The sequence below is a fragment of the Elephantulus edwardii genome, unplaced genomic scaffold, assembly GCF_000299155.1.
Source record: "Elephantulus edwardii isolate Elephantulus edwardi_28Jun2011 unplaced genomic scaffold, EleEdw1.0 scaffold00032, whole genome shotgun sequence".
Taxonomy (NCBI): domain Eukaryota; kingdom Metazoa; phylum Chordata; class Mammalia; order Macroscelidea; family Macroscelididae; genus Elephantulus; species Elephantulus edwardii.
In genome coordinates, this window is record NW_006399782.1 from 5,577,219 (window position 1) to 5,603,553 (window position 26,335).

A 26,335-nucleotide genomic window follows, 5' to 3' on the forward strand; every position below is an offset into this window, starting at 1 on the left:
ATACCCAGTGGTCTAAAGGAAACTATGATTAAAAGGGCCCAGGGAGATGAAAATACAAGAAGTAAGGCCTCTTCTGTCCAATAGCTTAATGTCAATAAAGGGAACTCTGATAAGAATGGTAAGAATATACACTGCAATCCCAAAGGCTTGTGGTTCGAATCCATCAGCTGCTCTGCAGAGAAGGACGGGCAATCTCCTCCCATGGAATTGACTACCTCTGCAAAGCTGCTGGAGGGTCTGTCAGCTATGAGTTGGTTCTGACTTGACAGCACACAACAATGTCAATAAAGTTGAGAATGCTATAGGGGTTGCTATAAAGTCTGCTCTTTTACTATCACCATAATATCACATTACGACCACATAACCCCATACAACTGGTTCAGTGAACAGCCAGCCACACTCATAATTTATCTCTTCCCCCAAGGTCTTCCCTAGATACTCCCCATTCTAGAGCTAATCTAATGTCCCGTTTCTTTGAATTCTTCGAGCATTTACTTTCCTTATGGGGGACATTTGCTCTTCTTACCTATTTCATGCACGAGAGGTGATTGTTAGATGGTCCCTAAGGGAATTGCTTCTTATTTTTATCTTTTTTGTAACATTTAGTAGAATATCTATTAAATACGTAGGTCTCAGTGACACTACACTGGACTTAAATGGTGAGATATTTAAAAACCAGGTAACTCAGATAGAATAGGGGGGGCATATTTAAGAAGAGGGGGTCTCTCTGCAGTGCAGCCACACCCCTGCAGAAACGAAGATTTACCCAGATCCCTCCCAGAATTTGTGAGGCAGAACTGAAAGGAGAGGTGCTGGTTACCTCTTACTATTGTTCCTTTGTTTGGCTGGTGTTTTGGGGAGCTGAATTGGCTCCTTTAAAGCTCCTTTCAGGTGAATGATCCTTTCTTGAATCACTTCTCTGATGTTCTTGATCCATTCCTGCTTGGTTTCAATGTTGGAGGCCTGGGGTGCCACAGGGAGAGACAATGAGGACCCAGCCCTTCACTGTGCCCAGCTATCAATCTTCCTCTCGCAAGACTGGTTTGTGATTTTCAAACACATCTATAGTTAGGGCATTCAGTTCTCAATTTATACCCGTGACTCTCCTAGTAACATGCTGCTCCAGAGCTATGACCTTGAGACTCAATGTAGACTTACATCGGGATGATTTCTCAGTAACTGAGTAACCCCTGGAGCACTAATCGTGATATCTATCCTGCACTGGGGCAGCATTTGGAAAGCCCTGTGGGCCAGGAATTGACACTTTCACGAACATACACTGGGGAGATCTAGGTACTGGGAAGGCCAGTAAGGGGACATTTAAAAATAGTGTGGATATTGATTGGGGTGTTAAAAACCCAATATGGATACATAGGCTTGTAACGAGTGAAAGCTGGTCCTGGAGTTTTAGCTTGTTAAACAGTACCATGGACTGCTGAGAAAATAAACAGGTTCACCCTGGAGAGGGTTAAACCGGACTGCTCCTTGAGGCAAGAATTCTGAAGCTTCATCTGACATAGTTTGGACATGTTGCAAGGAGGGACCAGTCCTTGGAGAGGGACATCATGCTTGGGAGGGTGGAGGGACAGCGCAGGAGAGGAAGACCCTCTATGAGGTGGGTTGATTCAGTGACTAGGGTAATCAGGGTGGGGGTGTTGGATACAATGAGATTGGCACAGTACGAAGCAGGGTTTAGGGCTGTTGTAAATAGGGTCACTATGATTCGCAGGTGACTCTACAGCACATAACAACAATCCTGGTAGTTGAAGGTTTTGCAACCATTCCACGAACACCCCATTAATCTTTGTGGAATTTTTCTCTGGGAAATTTTCTTCAGGGTTGCACCACCTTTTCCTTGGGTAGGCACGCCCTGATAAGCAAGTGCCTGGCAGCCGCACCACCTGCAGAATTCCTGCACAGCAAGCCTAGCGTGACTACCGGCACTCATGTAATGCCCATGCCATACTCTGCAGAGCCAGACTGACTCCATAAGGGTGTTATGTCATGAAAGACCCTTCTCGCCACACCTCTTTCAGCATGGTCCCCACGTGACTGATTTACAAGAGCTCTGTTGTCATGGGGTCTCTATGGGTGGGAGCCAACTTGAAGGCACTAAGCAACAACAGAATTTCTAGAATGTTAAGTCCCAGAGGACAAGGTCCCTATCTTACTATTCCCATAGTTGAACAGAGCATCTTATACGTAGAAAGTGTCTGTGTGTGTGTGTGTGTGTGTGTAAATATTGAAGGAATGTGAACCAAGTTGAGATGTCATTTGTCAAAGGGTCACTTATTTTTCTTGTCATCTGAGGTAAATATGTGGACAGAACATAGTGTAAATGGAAGGTCAAGAGGTGATGCCTTGAGCTCTGTCCACAATCATATGCCTATGTGGACTGAAGGAGACCACTTGTCTTTGCGATTTGGGTATACTTTATGGAAGAATTTATTTTTTTATTTAATACTCAGGTGATGCTTCCACTCCCAAGAGAGGCTCAGAGGCCAGTGACTTCTCCAGCCCCACACCCCACCACCCTCATCCAGTACCCCCAGGCCCTGTTCTTGTGCCCAGCAGAGAGCAGTACTTACTTTGAGCACTGTTTTATTGTCTGAGGATGGGGTGCGCCCAGACCACAAGGCAAATTTGCAGGGATCGCCCTCTACGTGCTCGGTCACACCCAGCTCTGAGGTCTGTAGACAGGAAATGCCTGTGAGAGGCGGGGAAGGGGGAGGCAGTGGGGAAACTTAGGGCTGGGGTGGGATGGGAAAGGCAACAAAGAGGAGAGGACCGAGGGAGGGGCTTCTGTCAATTATAATTAAACAAACTGGGTATTTTGTACATCTCCCCAGGATGAGAGGACCTACAGGCATGTGCCTGATCAGCAGGTGCCAAGGAGGGAAGGTGACGAGGAAGTGCTACGAGCGAACAGAGCGAACAGAAAGAGCCTCAACGCCAAATGCAGAAGTGGAAGGTGAGGTGGGTGCTTCCCCAATAGGAGAGAGTCTCGCTTGTCTGGGATGGTTTTTGGTGTGGAGACAGAAGAACTGATGAGCTCTTCCAAGATCCCTTCCTGCCCAAGGGCTCTATGGAAGCAAGGTGTCTCCTTTATCCCACCGGCCCCACCTACCAGTAGCTTGTTCTTGTAAACATATTTTGTGTGTCCTGAAGAATCTTTGATCTCCTTGCTAAAAACCAAGGAGATTTCAAAGAGGAACAAATGCCGCTCCCGCCCCTTCCGGATCAGCGACTTCGGGTCCCAGACTTGAAAGGCATCTTGGAGAATCAACTCTCCCTGCACATCCAGGTTCTCGTCAAACCCTGAAAAACACCCATTCCCATTCTGTGGGGCTTCTCCACTGGTTCATTCAAGGGCACTAGGCTACACTCCGTTCTCTCTGTTACTACTCAGCTCTTCGAGAGCTTTTCTCTCTCTGCTGACTCCTGAGGCTCTGTACCATTGAAACGGGCTACGCTGCAGAGCTGTAATTAGGCCCCCTTTCCTGCCCCATGTCCTCTGTATACATAACCCACAGCAGTGGAGTCTCATGCAAAGATCCTACTTGGCCTCAGCCCTCCCTTGTTTCACAACTCTCATCATTCCTAGCTCAGAGCTCTGAGGCTGAGGGCCAGCACTGTCTTGTGAGGTGCCCATGGCTCCACTTCATTTGTCCTTATTTCTTATATTTCATTCCTTGGACCTCCCCTTTAGTGGTTCTATACAGTGTGGAGCATGAACCTTCAATAGTTATATGTAGCACATTAAGTCTTTAACAGAAATCTTCAAACTTTAAAATAGGTAAGAATCATTGGGAAAGCTTTTGAACATAGATTCCACCTTACCCCACCCTCAAAAGATTCTGATTCAGGAAGCTGAGATGGAGCCCATGAACTTGGACTTCTAACAAGTTTCAGGTGCCACTAGTGATTCACAGACTACATGCGGGGTAACTAGATTTTGAATGCAGGTCAGTGGCACGCTGGAGGATCAGGGTACTTGTAGAGGTTACCCAGTGGGGGGCGGGGATAGAAATTGTGGCAACAGGAATACATTCAGGTGTTAGTCCTCAGCCTGGAGAACATATTCAAGGTCACTTGTTTTCTAAGAATCTGGGCTAGAGACAGTCCAGGAAGTAGTGAGACCAGATCAAGTCTCTTGGAGGGGAAAGGGGTCACGGGGTGGGGGTGTGTGTGTGTGTGTGTGTGTGAAGCCTAGATGAGAAAATTAGCCCACAGATTTATATATTGGTAAGAGTATACCAATTTCCCTCAGCACCTGTTTGCCGTTCTACTCATTTGTCTTTAAGTGTTTGTACCATTTTAACGGAGCTTTACTCTACTAGGCTTTTGAGTTCCAAGAACAGAATTCCAATAGATTACATGTCCTTTGATAAGACTAGCTTATAGACATGGATTTTCCTAACTTCCGAGGAAAGGTATACAGGTGTGTGTAAAAGTAGGATTTCTACCTCCCCTGATGGCAAATGAATGCAAACGCAAAAAAAAAAAAAAAAAGAGGACTTGTATGGGCCAGGGGCTCTAGTCCATGTATAGTAAGTAAGAATGATGCTCTGCCTTAGACTACATCATAGGCAGTAAAGCGTGGGGCACGGTCCTACCTGGAGGCAAGATGTTAGCTAAATTGGTCCCTGCTGCACTCCCCACGTCTTCAAGCCTCATGGAACTACTTGTGATTTCTCCTTGTCCAGCTTAGCATCTTGCTTGACTCCCTACCACTCCTCCCCATGCTGCTCCCTGGTCTTGGTTACAGGAGGACCACACCAGCCCTACGTCCCCGTTCAGAAGAGGAACTACCTTCTAGCATGCTGACGTGCATGGCATCATTGGCTTTCTTTGGGACACTCAGCATCACCTCCAGGCCGTCCTTGAGCTCCCCTTTCCCTTCTTCACAGCAAGTTAAAAGTTCCTGCGGACAAAGTCCAGAAGCAATTAGAACCATTCTCCCCCCCCCCCCACTTCCCCATCCTCCTACTGTCTAACTCGTCATGGCAATGAATTCTCTGTAACGCTTTCTCTAAGATATAAGGAAGGTGGGTAACAAGTGTTCCCAATGAGTTCAATCATTATAATTTTCCCAGACTGAGCTTTCTCTACAGTTTAGTCCAAACCAGGACTTCTAAATGGGTTCATTCCATTTAGACCCCCTACTGATAATGTGCCTTTCCATGGAGATGGACTGAATCACAGTATCTGCATTTTTAACAAGATTACACACACACACACACACACACTCCACATACACACACGCATACACTCCACATACACACACACACATACACTTTCCTACCACATTTTACATATATGTACATAAGAATCACCTAGGGATCTGGTTAAAATGTAGATTCTGACTCCATACTCTTGAGATTGAAAGTCAAATAATTCTCAGCAGAGGTTCAGACTGAAAAGAACTAGTTTGAAGTCCTGGCCCAAGCTAACTTCAGTCTAATTCAACTTCAAAATGGCTGGGGGTGGGGGGGAAACAGCAATGAGAACACCAGATTGTCCTCTTGAGAGGGAAATATTCCAAATAAATAAAGAGTATAAAAAAGAAGTAAAGTAGTGTGGAAGCCTAAAAAGAAAAAGGGAAGTATATTTAAAATGTACAACACTCAATATAGCACTGCACAGTCATTGTTAAAGCCACTTTATTTACACACTGCACTGTAATCTCAAAGGCACGAGATCTGAACCCACCAGCTGCTTCTTCGGAGGACAGGCAATCTCTTCTGGTGCAATTTACTGCCTCTGAAAAATCCCCCGGCAGATCAGCTGTGAATTGGTTCTGACTTGATGGCACATGACAGTAACAACACAGTGTAGGGAGCTCTGATGGTTTAGTGGTAAGGAATTGTATTGCCAATGCAAAGGTAAACAGTTCTAATCCAGCAGCTGCTCTACAGGAGAAAGATGGGCAATCTCCTCTTGTATGATTTACTGCCTTTGAAAACCCACCAGCCGCTCTGCTACGGGTCAGTTCTGATTCGATTGTACACAACAACAGCAACAGCACATAGTATAGTAAGAGGGCTCTGGTGGTTTGCAGGTAGTTAGAATCCACCAGTGTTTCAATACAGAAAGACGGTGATCTCCTCCCATGACATTTACAGCTTCTGAAAATCTGCTGAAGGGTCACCTATATTCTGACTCAACAGCACACAATCACAAGCACCACCACGCAGTGTCGTAAAGAGTTCTGATGGTGCAGTGTGTAGTGTATTACACTGCTAATCAAAAGGCCAGTCGTTTGAGTGCAGCAGCTACTTGGTGGAAGAAAAATGGTAAGTCTCTTCCCATAAAAATTTACAGTCTTGGAAAACAATGGAGAATCATCATAAATAGGAATCGACAAATCAGCTCAAAAGCAATGAGTCTGATATAACATAGTAGGTTAAGCGTTGGGTGGCTAACAAGATTGGCAGCTTAAACCCATCAGCTCTGAGGAGACACATCAGGCAGTTTCTTCCTATTAAGAGTCGTAGCCTCAAAAATCCAGTGGAGGATGGCCATATGAGAAAGAACCAAGTTCATGGCAGTGCATTTGGTTCCTTCCACTTCCCGGATGCTGACTTACACATACTGGGAACAACTTGAGGTGGGAGACATTTTCAGGGTTTATAATGTAGAGTTATAAAAGATTTTTAGGTCACATCAACCAGGAGTTCACAGCCCATGGTCAACAGATGGGATTCTAGACTTGTCCTTTCATTGCTAGATGAGAAAACAATTTAGAAATAGTGACTTGATGTTCTCCAGCTCATACAAAGATTGTTATATTGTTGTTATGAGCCATTGAGTCAGAAGTAACTCACAGCTGATGCCCCAAGTGAGCTTTTAGTGGCTATGATACTGTATAGGAGTCTGCCCTTCTTTCTCCCATGGATCACCTGGTGGACTTGAACCAGAAGCCTTTGGGTTGGCAGTGGGATTCTTTACCACTTGGACCACGTGGATTGACAGTGACTGTGGCAATGGGCCTTGCTCACCAGAGCTCCCCTAAATGACTGTAGATCATGCATAGATTCGACTCCAGGTTTCCTGGATCCAAATTCAGTCCTCTACTTACCAACTCTGTCTCCCCCATATCCTCTACTACACTAAGACTTCTGGGGGCATGTCCAACTCTTGTACCTTCTATTGGAGTCTATTGATGTCATGATCATCCTCATAAAAGAGACACAGTATTAAGCTGATAGAGGAAAGATTATTTACAACTATCTTAGGAATCATATAGATGGTTTTTTTGGAGTATTTTTGCCCAAACCAGAAGGATATTAACTTTTCATTTTTTTCCCCATCAGGATTACTTTATCTTGCTTACTTTGAAGCTGGGATAAAAACAGTTAAGTAACTGATCTGTTAGCCATAATCACTCAATGCAGGCCAGGGGTGATATGGGTTAGACAGTAAAAGGCATACTTGCAGGAAAGAATGACTTTGATCAGATCACATCCTGTAAAGATGCTGATGACAGATCTGCTGGAAAATGCACTAATGATACGTGCCACCACAAAGAGCCCTTATTCACGGAATGTTTTAGCAGGATATGTCTGGCCAGCTGAGGATGTCCCATGGTAAATCAACCTGAAACTGTGGCTTTAGGATCAGGGCTCTTGGAAAGTGAATAGAAACTATGGAAATATCTAAGTTAAAAGTGAGTATGTTTTGTGGTCCAAATGGCTCCTTCCAGGGTAGCCTGGCCGCATATATAATTTACAGACCTTGTACATAAGTCTGGATCAGAGCACATCTTGATGCCGAAAGACGGGACCTGCAGCTACACTAGTCATTCTGGACGTCCTCTGTTTTGTCTCTATTTTGAGACTTATATGTATCTTGAAATGACTGCTAAGTGGAAATGCTTGATATTTGATTCATAATATGAGTTGACACTCCCTTGTGTTACCTTAGATACAGTCCCACATGTAAAGGGCGAATTCCCCATCAGAAGAGGCAAAGTACCCACTGCACATGTTTGGGAGATAGAAGGGTTCAGTTCTAAGTGCTATTCTGGTCCTGCTCAATATTACGCCCTTATTGTTCAGAAAGTTGTATTTAATTTCTGTCAGCCTGAAGTACTCTGATCCCTTTAGCCTTTTCTAATTCTTCCCTCCCAATTTGCTCTCATAGACCATCAAAGGAACTTCTGAGGCAGAAATAGAAGAGAGAAACAAGAAATATGCTTCAGCTGACAAGAGAAAACACCAATTAATTTAATCTCCCAAAGCAATTTGCAAGCTCACTGGTCTCCCAGCAAAGCCAATAAATTCTCCTCCAATCCTTTGTACAGTTTATGGTAAGGAGAAGGCTCCGCATTTAATCTAGACTCTAAAAGGACAGCTGCAGCTGATTTACACAGGAATATCGAGCCCTCTAACTGACATCCAGTTACCACTTTCATGTTGCACCTAAAGTGATAAACCCCAGTGAATACGGATAATTAAATATCAATTTATTCGGAATAAAGCTGATCTTAATGAGAAAATAAATCCCTATTATTTATTTATAGTAAAAGCTCAGCAAATAATTTTATTCTTTTACTCAGCAGGTCTGCTGCCATTAGCACATTTCAAATTGGCCAAAATTATCTTAAGACCTTTTCTCAAGAATTTTACAACTTTATCACAACCAATTTCCCTTTACCTTTTTGTTTAGCTTTTCAATTACCTTCAAGGTTACTGTTTCTAAGACCCAATGGCAGGATGAAGACTCAGAGCCCACAGCTCCATCTGCCTAAAGCAAAACTGGGGAGTCTCTTCCATTCATCACATCCCTCCCTTGTCTATGTCACATAATCAATCCTGGGGAACCACAGCCTGACAGGATTGGAAAGGAGACGTGAAACTCTCTTTTAGCACTGCATTCTAATAGACTTAAAACACTGGCAGGATGAGCAGGGTAGTTGGGTTTTTTGGTTCATTTTTAATTCATGATCTTATCAACGTCTGGAAAAGCTTTGAGATACTTAAATTTAAACTACAGAGAAAAAAAACTTAGCAGTCTAGTAGCATAAGAAAAATAATTTAGGTGTATCCTAAGTGAGATGGGGAGGGAAAGTACATTTAGACACAGATATGGGCTAAGGAAAACGTTAAGTAACTATAAAGCTCAGTGGTAAGTTTCTCAAAGTCTCCTTGTTTAAATGTTGATTTTCTTCAGGAGAGAGTTCCAACAACCATTTTGAAATTTTATGTGCATTTTTGTAGGTGTTTATAAAAAAATCAGTTGCTGTCAAGTTGACCCAGGCTAACAATAACTCTATATATTTCACAATAGAACTGGGCTCTACAGATTTTTTTTTAGCAGCTGATTTCTCAAAAGTAGAGTGTACAGCCTTTCTTCTGAGGTGCATCTAGGTGGATTAGAACGACCAACTTTTTAGTTAATGGTTGAGAGCGTTAAGCGTTTGTACCACCAGGGGCAGGGAACTATCAAGTCTTTATGCAAAAAATTTAAGACAAAGATAATGATAGGAGGCTTTGTCAAATAGTTAAGATGTTCCTTACAGTATCATTTCTCAATAAAGATCATGTTGAGTTGTAATTCTCTAAGGATTGAATGATTTCAGGGATTGAAATTAGAAGCTACAGCTATTTCTTGGAAATGAGAAATGAGGTGGTTTACAGGAAGGACACTGATGGAAACAGTGGTGCCTGATCCTCTCTGACCCAGAAGAGGAAAAAGACACACAGAGCACAGGCTCTCTACATCTCCACCTTCCTGCCTCCCCAGTCCTCTTACCCCAGGTCCACAAGGGCTAAGACATCAGGGGCCAGGGAAGGTAGAGACACTCTACTGAGACTAGAGCCCTAGATTTGAAACAAGACTGGTTTTCAGGTTCTGTCAAGCTAGAATCTTTGCAGATTCTGTGGGTAACCTACAGAACCTCTAGAAAGAAGCTGAAATTAATCAGATTTTCTCTGGAGCAATACTGCTCAAACATATCGCTCCACCTTCACAAATACTGCATTTAAGGAGCAACTAGCAAAATATTCAAATTGTGGGAGACTTTTATTTATACCTTATGAATGAATCTAGACGGGGATTATTTGTTGTTATGTGCTGTTGACTTGACTGTGACTCACAGCAACCCTATGAGCAATGGACCTAAACCCTGGCCTGTCCTGTGCCATCCTCACCACTTCCAACATCCTGGAGCCCATCGCTGTAGTCACTCTGCCACTCCATCTTGGTGAGGGTCTTTCTCTCTTATACTGACTCTATGTTTTCAAGTATGATAATATAATAATTGCAATATGTAATATGTTACTGTTGATTGCCATTGAGACAAGCACAACTCATAGTGACCCTATGGCAAAAAAGGCCTGAAGCCTTTCTATAACTATCACCATTTATCAAAGTTCATAGAGCTTCCAGAGGCATATTATTTAGAAAGTGGATGCCACTCCTGCTTCCAAATATAATACATATAATATATTCAGTATATAATAATTTCCAAGCCTGACTTCATGCTGCTTACAATATCAACTTTTCTGGCTTTGTGGAGAAATATTTTCATATTACCTTATTTGAGAAGGATCAACTCAAAGTACTCACTGTTCTCTGTAACGTGATTATGTGAATCTTAGAAAAAGATGTTAAGAGAAAAAAAATCTCTTGGTTGGCTTGAAAAGAATACCTAACATATGGGTTCTGACATACGAGAATGCCAGTGTGTTCTAATACTCCTTCTTTGACTGCATTCTCTCAAAAACTTCGCAGCCAGACAGACACAGAGATTAAGTAATAGTAGGGACCACACTGGCCTCCATTTCTCTTTACATCTCCACCAAGAAATGTAAAAAAAAAAATCTTAAGACCTTGACTCCTGATTCTATCAGATTCCTCAAGGAGTTTCAGGAACAACAGCAAAGATCTCCAAGCACCTGCTGGCTGCCTAACGTGGAAGCCCCTAAAAGTTGAACAGGAGTTGGTAGGTGGTTGGCAGGTACAGAAATAATCACAACCTGTTTCTGATCTCATTTTTTCCCCTCACTCCTCTCCAGAAATGATCATCTAGAGTTTGATGGGTTAAGACATGTACTTTGGGACCCATAATCCTTGCATGAGCTTGGTGGTGAAGTTCTACTGTAGGTAGAGGGGGACAATTTCCTAGTCTCACTGTCAAAGCTGAGAGAGTGGGGAAGGGGGAAGGCGATGAGAGGAGTGAGTTACCTTCAGGAGCAGTTGGTACTTAGTGATCCTCTGGACAGGCTTAATTAGGTAAGAAGATATGGAGTTGGCCAGGCCATGCCTCTGCTGTATCTCCTGTAGGGACAAAACCAGACCTGATTAGACACACAGGGGTGTGCGAGAGTTCTGGGAAGAGGAGGGCAGGGGTAAGAAGAAAAGGGAGGGGGAAGAGGGAAAAGATTACAAAACCAGAGCTAATGTCCTTAATTGGAAAAAATGTTCTTTGTTGGGGAAACAGGAGTAGAAAGGGAAGCAAGAGAGATCAAGATGTGTTCATAAACAGAAAAAATAGGAGAGATGATGAAAGGGAAAGAACGCAGGTGTGTGAAACAGAAATAAAAATAAAACGGAAATGGAGAAGGATACACATTTTAAAAGAGAACTGTGAGATAAATAACAAAGAAGGGTAAAGGAGAGGCAGGGGAAACAGACATTAAAGAAAAAGAGTTAAACACAACACAAGTAAAAGAGGGAAAGAAAAGGAGAGGAGAGCACAGGGCAGGTGGAAAAGGAGGCTCAGTTTCTGTTCCGATGGTTCCTCGGTCGGCTGTAGTTATCTCTTTACCATCCCTCTTTTAATTTTAACACAATTTACTTCAGAATGATCACTTTATCTCTTAAAACTTTTTTCTTTTGACCAATGGCACCCCCCTCATTTTTCAAGTCCCTTGAGCTGGAAGCCACGGAATCATGTACAGTCACTTCTCTGCTATCTTTTGTCACAAAGCTTTCCTTTCCATTTCTACCAACAGTCTTATCATCACACATGCCTGGGCGAGGACTACCAGGTCTCCGTGTCTTTTGGCACTTGGTGTGTATGTGTGTGTGTGAGTGTTCCACACTATCCTTTATTCACAATGTGAATACAATTATACCCATTCATTATGTTTTATAGAATTGATCATCATTAAAGTATGCCCACCATTAGCCTGTCTTTCCACATCTCTGACGATCTTTCTCATTTCCTTTACAACCCCCCTCCTTCCATCCATCAAATTGTGTGACCTTATAATTTCTCCCCGCCCACCTTCACCCCTCTGCTCCCACTTTCCCCCCCCCTGGATGCTGATACACATTTTACTAGTTATCTTTTTATTTCTACAATAACGGTCTTATGAAGTATTTGTCCTTATGAGACTGAGTTAGTTCATTCAGCATAATGCTCTCCAGTCCCTCTCAAGTTATGTAGTAATTTTTGAAATATTTTTTCCTGAGTTCAGCACAGTATTCTATCCTGTGAATATAACACAATTTCTCAATCCATTTGATTGTGGTTGGACATTTGGGTTGTTTCCATATTCTTGCAATGGTGAATTATGCTGCTATTAATATTGGTATACAAATCTCCATTTGGGTCTCAGTTCTAAATTTCTTGGGCATATAACTAGCAGTGGAATAGCTGGATCATATGGAATTTCTATGTTCAGTTTTTTGAGAAAACACCAAACTGACTTCCAGAATGATTACACCATTTTACAATCCCACCAGCGGTGTATGAGAGTTCCTATCTCTTTGCATCTTTTCCAACATTTATTGCTTGCTGTTCTGTTAAACTTTGCTACTTCTACTGAGGTGAGATGGTATCTCATTGTGGTTTTGATTTGTATATCTTATTGCCAGTGATTTTGAGCATTTTTTCACTTGTCTGTTGGCCATCCAAATGTCTTCCTCTGTAAAGACATAACTCTTTCCATGTCTCTTGCCTATTTTGTAATTGGGTATCAGTCTTTTTATTGTGGAGGCACTGAAGTATTTCGTAAAGTTTTGTTATGAGACTCTTGTCTGAGATGGTATTGCTAAATATTTTTTTCCCCCAGTCAGTAGGTTTTCTTTCCCAGGAGGGACTAGTCCTTGGAAAAGAACATCATGCTGGGAAGGGTAGAGGGACAGTGTAGGAGAAGAAATTCATATAGTAATTGGTGCAGTGGGGTAGGTGTGCTGGAATCAGTGAGACTGGCTCGGGACAGGGCAGGCTCCAGAGCTGCTGTACACAGGGTTGCAGGCAACTCAATGGCACATAACAACAAGAACGACAACAGGTTTTCTTTTCATTCTGTTGAAAAAAGTTGTTGATGTGCACATGGATTAATCTTTAGAAGGTCCCATTCATCAATTTTATCTTCTCCTGTCTGTGTATTTCTGGTTGTATTTGTCAGTGTCTTTATACCATGGGTTAGGCCTTATAAGCTTGGTCCCACCTGGTCTTTTATTGTCTTCAAGGTTTTTGGACTTAACTCCTAGGTGTCTGATCCACTTTGAGTTGATTTTTGTGTATTGTGAGATATGTGAATCTTGCTTTAGCTTCCTGCAGGTAACAGTCCAGTTCTGCCAGCACAATTTGTTGAAGAGGTTGTAGTTTCTGCATTTGATAGGTTTTGTTTTCTTGACAAATATCAGTTGACATGATGGGTTAATTTCCAGGTTCTTGATTCAGTTCCACTGGTCTTTGTGCCTGTCCTTGTACCAGTACCATATTGCTTTGGTTATTACAGCTGTGTAGTAGGTTTTGAGGTCAGAGAGTGCTTCTTTCTTGTTTTTCCAGAACATTCTTGCTTTTCAGAAGTACTTTGCTTATTCAAGGTCTCTTTCTTCTACACACAAACTTTCAGCACTTCTTCTAATCCATTCTCTGTACAATCTCCCAAATGATCTCCCACTAGGTGTTGTGATGATCAGTGAGGGCTGCATTTTACTCCCTGCTCTGGAAAACCTTAGCTAGTTGGGAATATTCACACATAAAATAAAGCACAACAAAGGATGACATGAAGGTTGCTAAAGAGAAATTACAGGAGGGCCAGAGATGGTTTAAAAGAGAGAAAGTCTTTGGCTAGGGCTTAGAGGGTAAGGTACGGTTTAGTGAAGTGGAAAGTTTGTTAAATGTTAAGTATGAATGGCTCTGACTAATGGGAGAACATGGAAAACAAAATATAAATGTTTAAGTTAATCACGGTATGTTTAGAGGACAATGAGGATAATATCTGAGTGGTATGGCAGGCACACAACTGAATTCCAGAAGTGGTGAAAAATACAGCTACATAAGCTAGATAGGGTTAAGTTCTTGATGGGCTAGAATTTTAAAAAGGATTTGATGATGAGTTCTCAAGAGTAAAATATCACAGATCTTAAATAGAAGAAACATATAGTGAAAGCAATGTTTCATAGAGAAACAGTGCCGAACAGCAACACAGGAGGTTGAGGTTCAAAAGTTAAGGTGTGTAAAATGTAAGTTATTACATAATACAGCAGTTTTACTCCTCAGTACGTACTGAAGAGAAATGAATACATATGTGCATTTATAATGCTTAAGTTGTTCTTACTGTTAGGTGTGACTGAGTCAATTGATGAGCACCTTCAAGGCTGTATCTGTTAATTGAAACAAGTACTTTGGTAGGTATCCCATAGATTCATAGGGCCTTACTTTTTGCCAGTGCCTACAATGCAACTTCTGCTTCCTCCTTCATTACCACTGGCTCCTGTTCATATGGTGTTAGTTGTTGTTGTTATGTGCAGTCAAGTTGCCTGAGAACCATAGTGACCCTAAGTACAACATCCCTAAACCCTTCTCTATCCTGTGCCAATTTCACTGTCTCTGATACACCTACCCCTATTACCCCAGTCATCCGTCTCATTGAGTGTCGTCCTTTTCCGTGCTGTTTTTTGCCAGTTCTTTCAGAGCCACTTGAACTTGTTCCTTCATCACCACAGGCTCTTGCTCATACATTGTTTCAAGCTGAAGCTAAGGAAAATTAAATCAAATCAACAGGAAACAAAATATGACCTTGAGTCTATACCATGTGAATTTCAAAACCATCTCAGGAATAGGTTTGAGACCTTAAACACTAATGAGCGAAGACCAGATGAGTTGCAGAAAGATATAAAGAATATCATCCAGGAAGAATGCAAAAGGTCACTACAAAGACAGAGGAGGAAGAAAAAACCAAGATGGATGTCAGAAGAGACTCTGAATATTGCACTAGAGTGTTCAGATAGTATTTCCTGAAATTTTTATGTGTCAGCCTGTTCTTTCCTATACAGTGATTCTGTATCCCATCCATCTTCTTTTGATACTTTCTGAGTTATCCAATATATTGCCCATAGCACTCACTAGTCTATGCCAGGAAATCTGGAGAACAGCTGTCTGGCCAATGGATTGGAAAAGGTCCATATTTCAGAAAAGGTGATCTAACTGAATGTAGAAACTATTGAACAATATCACATACAAGCAAAATATTTCTGAAGATTATTAAAAAACAGCTAGAAGAGTACATAGATAGGGAATTGCCAGAAATTCAAGCAGGATTTAGAAGAGGCCGTGGCACCAGGGATATCACTGCTGATGTCAGATGGATCCTGGCTAAAAGCAAATAATACCAGAAGATTGTTCATATGTGCTTTACTGACTATGCAAAGGCATTTGACTGTGTGGATCATAACAAGTTGTGGATGACATTGAGAAAAATAGGAATCCCAGAGCACTTAATTGTGCTCATGTGGAACCTATAGTTGGATCGGTATGCTGTTGTGCAAACAGAACAGAGGAACACTGCATGGTTTAAAATTGAGTCCATACCTATTCAATCTGTATGCCGAGCAAATTATCCAAGAACTGGGACTCTATGAAGAGGAGTGTGACATCAGGAACAGAGGAAGACTCATCAATAACCTGCGTTATGCAGATGATACAACCTTGCTTGCTGAAAACTGGAAGGACCTGAAGCATTTGTTGCAGAAAATTAAGGAATGCAGCCTTTGGTATGGATTGCATCTCAATGTTGAGAAAACAAAGATTTTTACCACTGGACCAATAGGCTACATCATGATGGATGGAGAGGAGCTTGCAACTTCAATAGCTTCATCTTGTGTAGGTCCACAATTAACACCCTTGTTACTAGCAGTCAGGAAATAAGGAGATGCATTATACTATTTAAATCTACAGTTAGGGACCTCTCCAAATTATTGAGGAGTAATGATGCCAGTTTGAGGACTAAGGTGCATCTGATTCAGGCCATAGTCTTTCTGATTACTTGCTATGCATCTGAGAACTGGACAATAAATAAAGATGAAAGAAGAAGAATTGACTCCTTTGAGCTTCGGTGTTGGAGAAGAACACTGAACACACCATTGATGGCCAGGAGAACAAATGGGTATGTCTTGGATAGGGTGCAGCCGGAGTGCTTTTTTTTTTTTCAGAGTGCTCTTTGAAAACAACAATGAGGCTTCACCTCACTAACTTTGGGTATGTTGCTAGGAGGGGCTATTCCTTGGAGAGGAATAGCTAGGAAGGGTGGAGGGTCAGTGAAGAAGAGGAACCCTCAATCAGGTGGATTGAAACGGTAACTGCTTCAAAGGGCTCTTGAGTGTCAGGGAGTATGAGGACGGCACAGGATAGGACAGGGTTTAGATCTGTTGTTCATAAGGTTGCTGTGGGTCATACTTGACTCGATGGCACCTAACAACAAGCAGATCCAGACACAGCTCATAACAGCCTCATGATCAACTGATCCGAGCCTTGCTCTCTCCTGCACCATCTTCACAATCTCTCCCAAGCTCAAGCCCATTGCTGCAGTCCCTGTGTCAGTCCACCTCATTGAGGGTCTTCTCTACCTTTCCTAGCATGATCTCTCTTCCTGGCTCTTTCTGACAACAATGGCCAAAGTATATACCTAAAGTATATTTTAACAAGGCTGATAGTAGTGTTATTAATAATAATCAGAAGTAGAAATCACTCAAATACTCATCAGCTCATGAAGGGACAAACAAAATGTAGTATTATCTGTGTCATAAAATGTGTTTTATTCTTACAAAGCAGCATTATTTTGTGGAAGTAAGGAACGAAGCACTGATAATATGTTATACCATAGAGGAATGCTGAAAGCATGTTGAGTGAAAGAAACACATGTTATGTCTCCATTAAATGACAAGGATAGGAAAATCTAGAGAAACACAAAGAACATCAGTGGCTTGTTAGGGCTGGGGGAAATGAAGGGTCAGAGAGTTAATAGTTATGGGTACTGCGTAGCTTTCTGAGATACTGAAGCATTCTAAAATTGACTGTGGTGATGCCTGTACAACTCTGTGAACATATCCAAAACCACCGACAACACTAAAAACTATCCTAAACTGTATATGATCTATCTCTAAATAAAGCTTTAAAAACTGCTAAGCTTAAAAAAAGCTATTAGAAAGCTAAAAAAACCCCTCCCAGCGGCAAATGCAAGAGCTTGCCCTAAACGAGTAGTAAGAATGAGAACTTGGGAAGCATTGGAGTAATTTTAAAGTCAGATTAGCTAGTGCTTGTTCTGGGACTATGGAAGGCAGTTAAGAGGGGGAATGATAATAATAAAAGTCACTCCACTTCCCACCAACTGCCCAGAAAGCAGGAATTTTAACTTACTTGCCCCTCTTCCAGAGGCTTATATTTATGTTTGGTCTTGTTCGAGGATGATGGGTAAAACAGATGACAGCTTGACTCCTTGGGGAAAGAAACCTCACATGCTTGTTTATCCAGAGGCTTTAGCAAGAGAGCACAACAAGGCCCCTATGACTCCTCTGGGGAGGCACCCAGCTCTGGAAAGGCTGCATCTTTCTGGCCTAACATATTCAGAGGAAGGCAAAGTGGAAGACAGGGCATGGTGCATTTAACACCACAGGAAAACATGGACACTGCTGCTAAATAATTAACCAGAAACATCATAAGAGAAATACATTATAAATAAAAGGTAAGGGTGATATAGAAAAAAACTAATATATCTAATAAATTGTGACAATCGATTGAAGAAGCCTTTTTCTTGGGCTCTAGCTAACTTCAGAAATTTCAGCTTAGGAAATACAGGGTCATTTTCATATTGCTGTTGCTGTGTAGAGTTGAGTTGGAACCAATCAACAGCTGATCATTTAGCAGGTTTTCAGAAGCACTAATATCATGGGAGAAGACTGCTTATCTTTCTCCCGTGGAGTTAGTGGGTTCAAACCACATCTGTTTGCACAATTCCTTACTACCCAGCCCCTAAAGCTCTCTATTTTTATATTAATGCTCCTATTAAAAACATAGTTTCCCTCATTTGACTTCCTCTCATTCAAATATCATTCCTTCACTCAGCAACAGGATGCCTACAGAACCATTTCTGTAGCTATGGTAACGTCAGGATAGAAAGACGCTCAGAGGTGCTTTAATTGCAGTAAGCTTGAGGAGGGGAGCCAGGTTTTCATGGCTCTGGGGGATTTGCCACACTGTCCTGATAGGTTGGGAAACATCCACATATTTTTAAAAGGAAAGATGGCAGCAGGGAAGAAGCCAGACAACTAAAAACTCACAGGTTAGAAAGGTTTTGAATTTCAGGTTTCTCTCACTTCATATGTAATTACCAGAGCACTCACCACTTTCATAGTCTGTCTTTTCTACTTCCTCATCCTACTTTGCATCCTCAGTGACCCACTGGACTGTGGTCACTTTATAGCTGCTATACGACTCTTTAAGTACCATCACAACATAGACCTATTATCATTATTCATCAATAGGATTGTCCCATCATTCAAAACCCAAGGATCAGAGGAAACTTATTGGCATTCACTCTTCTTTTGGCTTCCAGCACAGGAATATTCAATCCTGGCTGTCCATTACTTAAAAGTCCAATATCCTCAGAGCAGCATTATTCACAATAGCAAGAACATGGAAACAACACAAATGCCCATCAACAAACAACTGGAGAAAGTGTGGTACACTCACACAATGGAATATTACACAGCACTCAGAGGCAACAATTTTGAAAAATACTATATAACATGGGAGAGGCTAGAGAGCATTATACAGAGTGATCTAAGTCAGGCACATAAGAACAGATGTTGAATAAGACCATTACTGTAAAAACAGTGAGACAACCAGTGAGATTTGTATGGCTATATAGAGAGGGAAGGGGAGGGGGCAGAGGGGATAAAGGCAGGGAGGACGGAATCCAGGGGGTTGCAGAATTTGGTGGGTGAAGAAAAGGAGTGGAAAAAAACCCACAACAATATACATGAATGAAACACAATATAAACAAATTATTTTATGCAAATTAGTAATTTTTAAAAAAGTCCATTATCCAGGCCAATAACAGCAGACTCTAAGTGGAGGGCCCCTGGAATTAGAACTTTTCAAGGATCCTAATGTGATTTCAGTGGATCTCAAGGTTGAAAACAACTTCGTTAGAATCTCAATTTCACTGTTGTCAAGTTAGAACTAACTCCTGACTGGCCCTCCAGCAAGTTTTTGGAAGCTGCAGATGACACAGGAAGAGATAGCACTGGTGGGTGTGACCTGTCACAGAGGTCCCACCTTTGGGTGACCAGCACAATCCCCGTGGACTGTGCCACCAGGGCTCCCTTTCAATACAGTAAACACTACAAAAGGGGGGGGGAAATTAGAGCAGTGGTTCTCAAATTTTAGAGTATCTCAGAATCAGTTGCAAGAATTGTTCATATTTAGATAATTACACTTGGTAAGATCTGAGGTTCTGGTTCAACAGATTTGAAGTAGGACTTCTGATTCATTCTGCCTTGATTCCCTGTGGAGAATCTGTAGTCCATCCAACATAAAGTGAATCAGAATCTACATTTTAATAAGATCCCTGGGTCTGTAAGAATCACTGGGGATCTTATTAAAATGTAGATTCTGATTGACTATAGCTGGGGTGCAAATGCATATGCAGAGGGTCACCCTGAAATGAAAAGGCTTTTAAAACCCTGATCTAAAATGAGGACTGTGAATCTGCATTTCTAACAAGTTCGCAGGTGATTTGATGCTCCTGCTCTTGATCTGGGATCCCCATTTGAGAACCACTACATTTGAGGGCACCGTATATGAGGCAAAAGTGGAACATCTTAATTAGCAGTTACATTAGAATAAGTTTTCCTAAACATGAGATTTAAGGCTTGGTTTGGTTTTGAGGAAAATTTCACCTAATCTAAAATCAAAGCATTTGAGACAGGCTGGGGTCCCTGTTTTTCTCCATACTTTATCCGTGAGAGACAGGCTTCCAGTGAAGGAAAATGAGGAAGAAAGGGTAGCTAAACAGCCCAAAGCAGAGAAGCATCTCCATCAGCCCATTAATTTTGTTCAAGGATGGGAAAACACAGCTTACATCAAAGAAGGTGCCTGCATGTTCCAGGATCAGCTGGTTGGAATCAGGCTTGTTTTTACAGTAGGTGACGTACATCTGAAATTTATCTGCCTAAAAAAGAACAAAGACAAGACCAGATAAGCATCTATTAGTCAACTGTCTCTTCTGTGTGCTGTGCCTTAAGGGCCATGCAAGCGTTGCGCAGTTAAGATTTCAGATACTGATGTCTGGATTACGTGGTCTCCTGCAGCCCACTTTCTATCACATACTTTGGGATGCTTTTCCTCTATTGGCAAGGAGGTAAAGCTTGGTGAAAACACAGCTTATTTTAATACTAGTCAGTGCTGGATAGAACTAAGAAAAAAGCAACTCATATCTACTGACCTTTGAAGTTGGACAGAATATACATAAAAGTGCCATCGAGTTGATTGTGAAGTAGCACCCATAGTGCAGAGTGGAACTGCCCCATAGAGCTTCCACCACTGTCTTTATGAGAGCACAGCTGCCACATCCTTCTCCATGTGGTTTAGTGACTTTCGATTTCCACACTTAGAAAGTAGTAGAACCCAGTCAATGAGTTTCCACGGTTTTAGCCACTGACTTTCAGTATATTGCAAATAATTTCCCCCTATACATAACTCTTAAAGTTCAAAGTTCATAGAGTTTCTGGAGGCATGTTGTTTAGGAAGTGGATGTCACTCCTGCTTCCAAGTTTTATGAACTTTGAGAAATGCTGATAGTTGCAGAGGGCCTTCAGGCCTTTTGTTCATAGGGTCACTATGAGTCGTGCTCAACTCGAAGGCAAACAATACAACATACTTTACTCGGCCAGAGCACATATATTAAGATTATGAGAGTTAAGAAAGTCAACTCTTGGCAAAAGATGCAAGTCTCATTTAGTCACTAAAGATTTTCAAAATCATTTTAGGAGCAAAAGATTGGTTGTTCTAACCCCCCAAATGCTCTGTGGGAGAATGATTTGGCAGTCAGCTTCTATACAGAGTACAAAGCCTTGAGAAGGTCACAAGCACTGTGACTCTATCCAACACAGTCACTAAGATCAAAACTGAACTGAGGATAATAGGTTTGGTTTGGTGATAGTCCCCAGGAAGTACATCATCTCTTAGGATGATACAACTATCACACTGATGGTTCACTGCAAAACAAACTTATAAACTGTATCACACAAGATGTACCAAGTAAATAAATAATTCTGTCACTTAATTATCTATCATACTTTTCCTCTACCTTTGCAAAACACTTTGTAAAGGATGTTGTTGTTGTTACGTGCCATTGAGTCAGAACCAAACTATAGGTGAGCCTCCAGTAGGTTTTCAAGGGCAGCGAATTGCATGGAAGGAGCATCTGGTAGATTTAAACCGTGTTCCTTTGGGATTGCACGGGAGCTTCTTATCACTAGACCAATACAGCGTTATTATTCCAAAAAGGATAACACTTTTAAGTCAGTGGTAATATGAATGCTTCATGGGCCCATGTATTTAAAGGGATAAAAAATTATTATGAGCTCTGGTCTAGTGGCAAGAAGCTGTGCTGCAATTCCAAAGGCACTCGGTTTGAGGCCACCAACTGCTTCATGGGAGAAGGGTGGGCAATCTCCTCCTGTGCAATTAACTGCCTCTGAAAACCCACTGGTGGGTCAGCTATGGGTTGATTCTGACTCTACAGTACACAACAACAAACAACAACAAAATGGAAGTTTGCCACGTCCTGAAGAAATGTGAGTATGCAAGGAAGTCAACATCGGGATGTCATTAGAGGCTTGTCTGGGTGTCAGGTCTTAAATTTTAGGGCATGCATTAATATTATGTGTTATGTGTCAGTGGATTAATTATATTTAATCTGAATTGTATCACTCTCTACAGTTTAAAATATAAAACCTAGTCCTGCTTACACTATACGGCTATTGAGAATATAAACTCTCTGAATCATGAAGATGTTTTGAAATATAATTAGCACATTTTTGAACAGAAATTATAATTAGATAATTATTAAATATTATAAGTCTTGATGCTGGAAAAGGATGTCCATGTTTAGTTTCATTTAATGTCTTAAGTGGACTTCCCTGGAGGCAGCCTGAGCTCAGGAAAATGTGTAACAGAGATGTTAATGGAAACTGATGTTTCAATTTAGAGAAATAAACCTGGTAGATTCAATCCATTAACCTGGCCCATGACGATGACACTAAGAAAGAAAATGACTAAATCCTCATTTTGTAGGCTAAAATTAGGATCGATATCCAAAGAGTCAATATTGTCTTCTCAATTAATGAAGAATGTGTACCCAAAGGCTAGGGAATTTCCTAAAGGGCTAAATCCCTAATTCACACCATGTATGAAGAACTTATGGATACAACTGGGGTAGTTATTTTGCCAGGAATGTGGGGGGGAGGGTGTGTCTCGTTCCACTCTCCTGATCTCAAGATTTTAGAAAGGTCATAGAGACCGACCTTAAGGTGGAGCTTGGACCCTATAACAACTAAGGACATTTCTCATGGGCAATTCTGTTTCTCACAGATGAGCTGTGTCCCTCTGGCCCACTCATGGTCCGTCTCCATACCCCCTCAGCCTCATGCTAGACTCAGTTTGGCAAATAGACTGCATCATTAGTGCAACTCCTAGAGAGAGAAGGAGTTCATGCGGTTACCCAGGTGACAAAGCAGTGTCCCACATCCTCAGGCAGCTGCTCATACTTTTCCAGTTCTTTGAGGAAGATGCTGCAAAGAGAGAAAAAAGGCTGAATCAGACACCTCAACAGACAGCTCAACCCTTCAGAGGATTATACCAATATCAGCAACACTGCACACAACCCTATTATCTAGTGTTTACATGTGGCTCCCTCACTCTCCAAGTGGTACATGCTCAGGTGCACTAATTTATATGTTAAAACTAATTTTATTTGACTGGGGTCAGGGGGGAGGGAGGAAACTGCAAAAACGAATGAATTTTTTAAAGAGAGAAACGAGCTGAGGGCGTAGGGAGGAACATAGGTGACAATGAATGAATGGAAATCCAAGTTTTCTGTAAACTTTATTAAAATCACAATAAAAATTTATTTATATAAAAAAAATGTATGTTAATTGGTTGTTGTTCTGTGTTATCAACTCATAGCTGACCCTCCAGTGGGGTTTCCAGGATAGTCCATAGCACCAAAACAGAGATCTAACTTTCTCCTGTGGACCAGCTGGTGGACTCAAACAGCATGCCTTGGGGTTGGTATCACAGTTCTTTGCCACGAGGTCAACAGAGCTCCCTAACTGATTAATTAGTGCTACTTAAACAACACTGTTTCTCCTGGGGGGGAGGGGTTGACACATTTTGGGTCAGAAATAATGAAAAAAGTATTATTCTTGTATTGGCCTTTCATTTTATTATAACTATGGATCTATTTTTATTACACAAGTGATATGAGCATATTTTTTTTTAAAAGCTTAACACATAGGTTATCAAACAGAACAAAATAAAATAGCTACCATAATTTCAAATGGCCTTCTCTCAATTCTTGGCCTCTTTTATACACCAATAACTAGTCTGTGCTAAAAAAAATTAGTAAGTTCAACTTTATATTTTCTTAATTCAGACATCATTAGTTAGGAAAATTTAATGAGACAAAAATCCCAAGATATTCCAAAGCTGAGTGAAATGACTATTGAATGATTTGGCAGTGTGGACATTTCATACCATTGCTTCTTTCTGTGGTAATAAATAATAACTGACTATGCTGACTTCAAATTACTATTAAGCAGGGAGGTGGTTTGAGCTCAGGAAATATAAATTCTAATAAGCCAATATCATTAAATTGGAATTTGCTTTCGAAATACAGCACATCTTTTCAAATGAAAAATAGTGATGAAACTGTGGAACAACATTTTTGGAAATGCAAACAGCTATGATCCCTAGAAATTAAAAGCTGACAATAACACAAATCACAAATGCATTTCTCTTTTGATGCTGCAATTGTGGAAATTTCCATAGTTATCTACACATGTATATATGAACATATATACATACATATATCTACATATGTATAACTATATAGACATACACACATATATAAAATTCATTATAATAACCAATGATGATTGTAGAGAATATTTAGAATATGCTCAAAGTCATTGTTGTAGAACTGACTCTGAACTGGCTCAGTAATAGCTTTTCAGAGGCTGTAAATCACACAAGAGGTGAGAGTCCCTGGGAGCAGGTATGAACCATTTGCCTTTGGGTTGGCAGCATAACTGCTTACCCATGAGGCCCCCAGAGCTCCCTAAACTATGACACATATCCAGAATGGAATACTATTAGCTACAAAAAAAAAAGGCAAAGGTTTCTGGGATTTGAAATAGCAGATCTCCATAACAGGAGCCTGAATGAAAAAAGCAAGACAGAGAAGAAGGCTGTCTTTTAAAAGTCATGACCACAGGGAATCAGGTGAAGAAACAGGTGGGTGAAGAAAGTGTTGCATTGAGACTTCTCAACGTATAATTTTGAAGTAATTTTTATTTTAATGTATGTGATGCCAAAGGAAGCACAAAACATTTTTTATTTTAAAATCATACAGATGTATTACTTCAGAACATTTAAGTATATAAATCAGTTTTTAATTACACCAATACTTATCTCTACTACTGGAAATAACACTGTTGTGAATTTTACTTACTCCACTTGGTTCTTTTGTCCAAACATTTTAGCAATATATTTTAGTTACAAGAGGTTATGAGTTGTCTTACTTAAAAAATAAAGATTTTTTTTAAAAAAATAGGTAATATACAATGAAAAATCATATTTGGGAAGTAAAGATACTAACTATCAAGAAAAGAATAATAGGTGACATTTATTCTTTTTCTTCACTTGCATTTTAAATTTTTTTTTATGGTAAGAAAAATAGTTTTGTGTTTTGTTGTTATTGTTTTTTTAAAGTAGAACTCTAGAAATACCCATTTGGTAAGAAGCAACTTTCCTCCAATATGTGTGAATTTCATCCTGAATTACTATAATGTAATTTGGGATTTAAAAATGCAAATATATAGTGCTGAAAATCAATTAATTATAATTTGCTGCTACTTTAAAAAGGATTACAAGTGACTTCTAAAATAGAAGGAGGAAAATAATGTTATGTAATGCAACAATTGAGGTTCAAACTGTTCAGAGTCAAAGAGAAGCAATCTGGCTCATCACCATATGCACACATGTGTATGTGTTCCTTGGGAAACTGCATGTGTGTGTACATGTGTGTATATACACACATGCAGTGATGGTGTTTTGTTTTGTTTTCTTTTTCTGGAATTGAACAAAGACACATCATTGGCTCTTTTTCACAAGGAACACCACTACTGAAGACTATGCAATGCCTTCAGAAGATGTTTAAATGTTCTTTACGTGGTCATTTTGCATACTGGCTTAAATAAAAATCTCAATGCAAACATGAGTGAAAATTCAGTCCCATTCTGAGCCAGGATGGAGGGAGATGGCCTGGCAATTTGAGAGAGAGAATCTGATATTCTAGTGTAAGGACTGGTGAAGGAAGAAGTAGTATTTTAAAGAAAAGGTGGCTGTGAGGACCTAAGGAGAAAAGAGAACCAAGCAACAGAAGGAAGGAGGGATCCAGGAGCCCCTAGGCCTGGGTACATGTTCTAGGCCTGTAGGAAGTCTCTGCTTCTCACTCGAAGATCTCTTTACTCATGTGTGCACCACTGTTCTGACTGCAGATCCTGAATCTGGAGCCCTTGGTATGCAGTATGTAGATTTTACTCTTTTAAAGCCAAGTAAAGATACTGTGGAATAGCTTGGGATCATGACATTCCACACAAGGTATAAGACTGCATTTTTGTTTTACAGTTTCAAAGAAACTCACAATGACTCAGGGAAAGTTTCTTTCCTTGTCTACTGACCCACGGTCAATAAAAAGGTCCTGCTATTGAAGATTAACTGTAAGCAAATAGTGGAAATTATAACCAAAGGCTTGATCATTGATCCAGATACACAGGACAGTGCTACAATCCATATTAAAAGTTC

The 26,335-nt window shown here is 40.9% G+C and overlaps 1 protein-coding gene across 2 annotated transcripts in view; it reads right to left on the reverse strand.

The window, feature by feature from the left end:
* KALRN (kalirin, RhoGEF kinase) overlaps nt 1–26,335 on the reverse strand; it is a 797,511-nt gene that overhangs the window by 265,056 nt on the left and 506,120 nt on the right. For both annotated transcript variants that reach the window (XM_006884214.1, XM_006884215.1), the window contains exons 26-32: nt 22,971–23,040; nt 20,328–20,417; nt 11,191–11,283; nt 4,813–4,924; nt 3,128–3,318; nt 2,589–2,690; nt 821–963 (exon numbers count right to left, since the gene is read on the reverse strand). In XM_006884214.1, the coding sequence (XP_006884276.1) occupies nt 821–963; nt 2,589–2,690; nt 3,128–3,318; nt 4,813–4,924; nt 11,191–11,283; nt 20,328–20,417; nt 22,971–23,040 (801 nt within the window). The remainder of the gene's footprint in view (nt 1–820; nt 964–2,588; nt 2,691–3,127; nt 3,319–4,812; nt 4,925–11,190; nt 11,284–20,327; nt 20,418–22,970; nt 23,041–26,335) is intronic.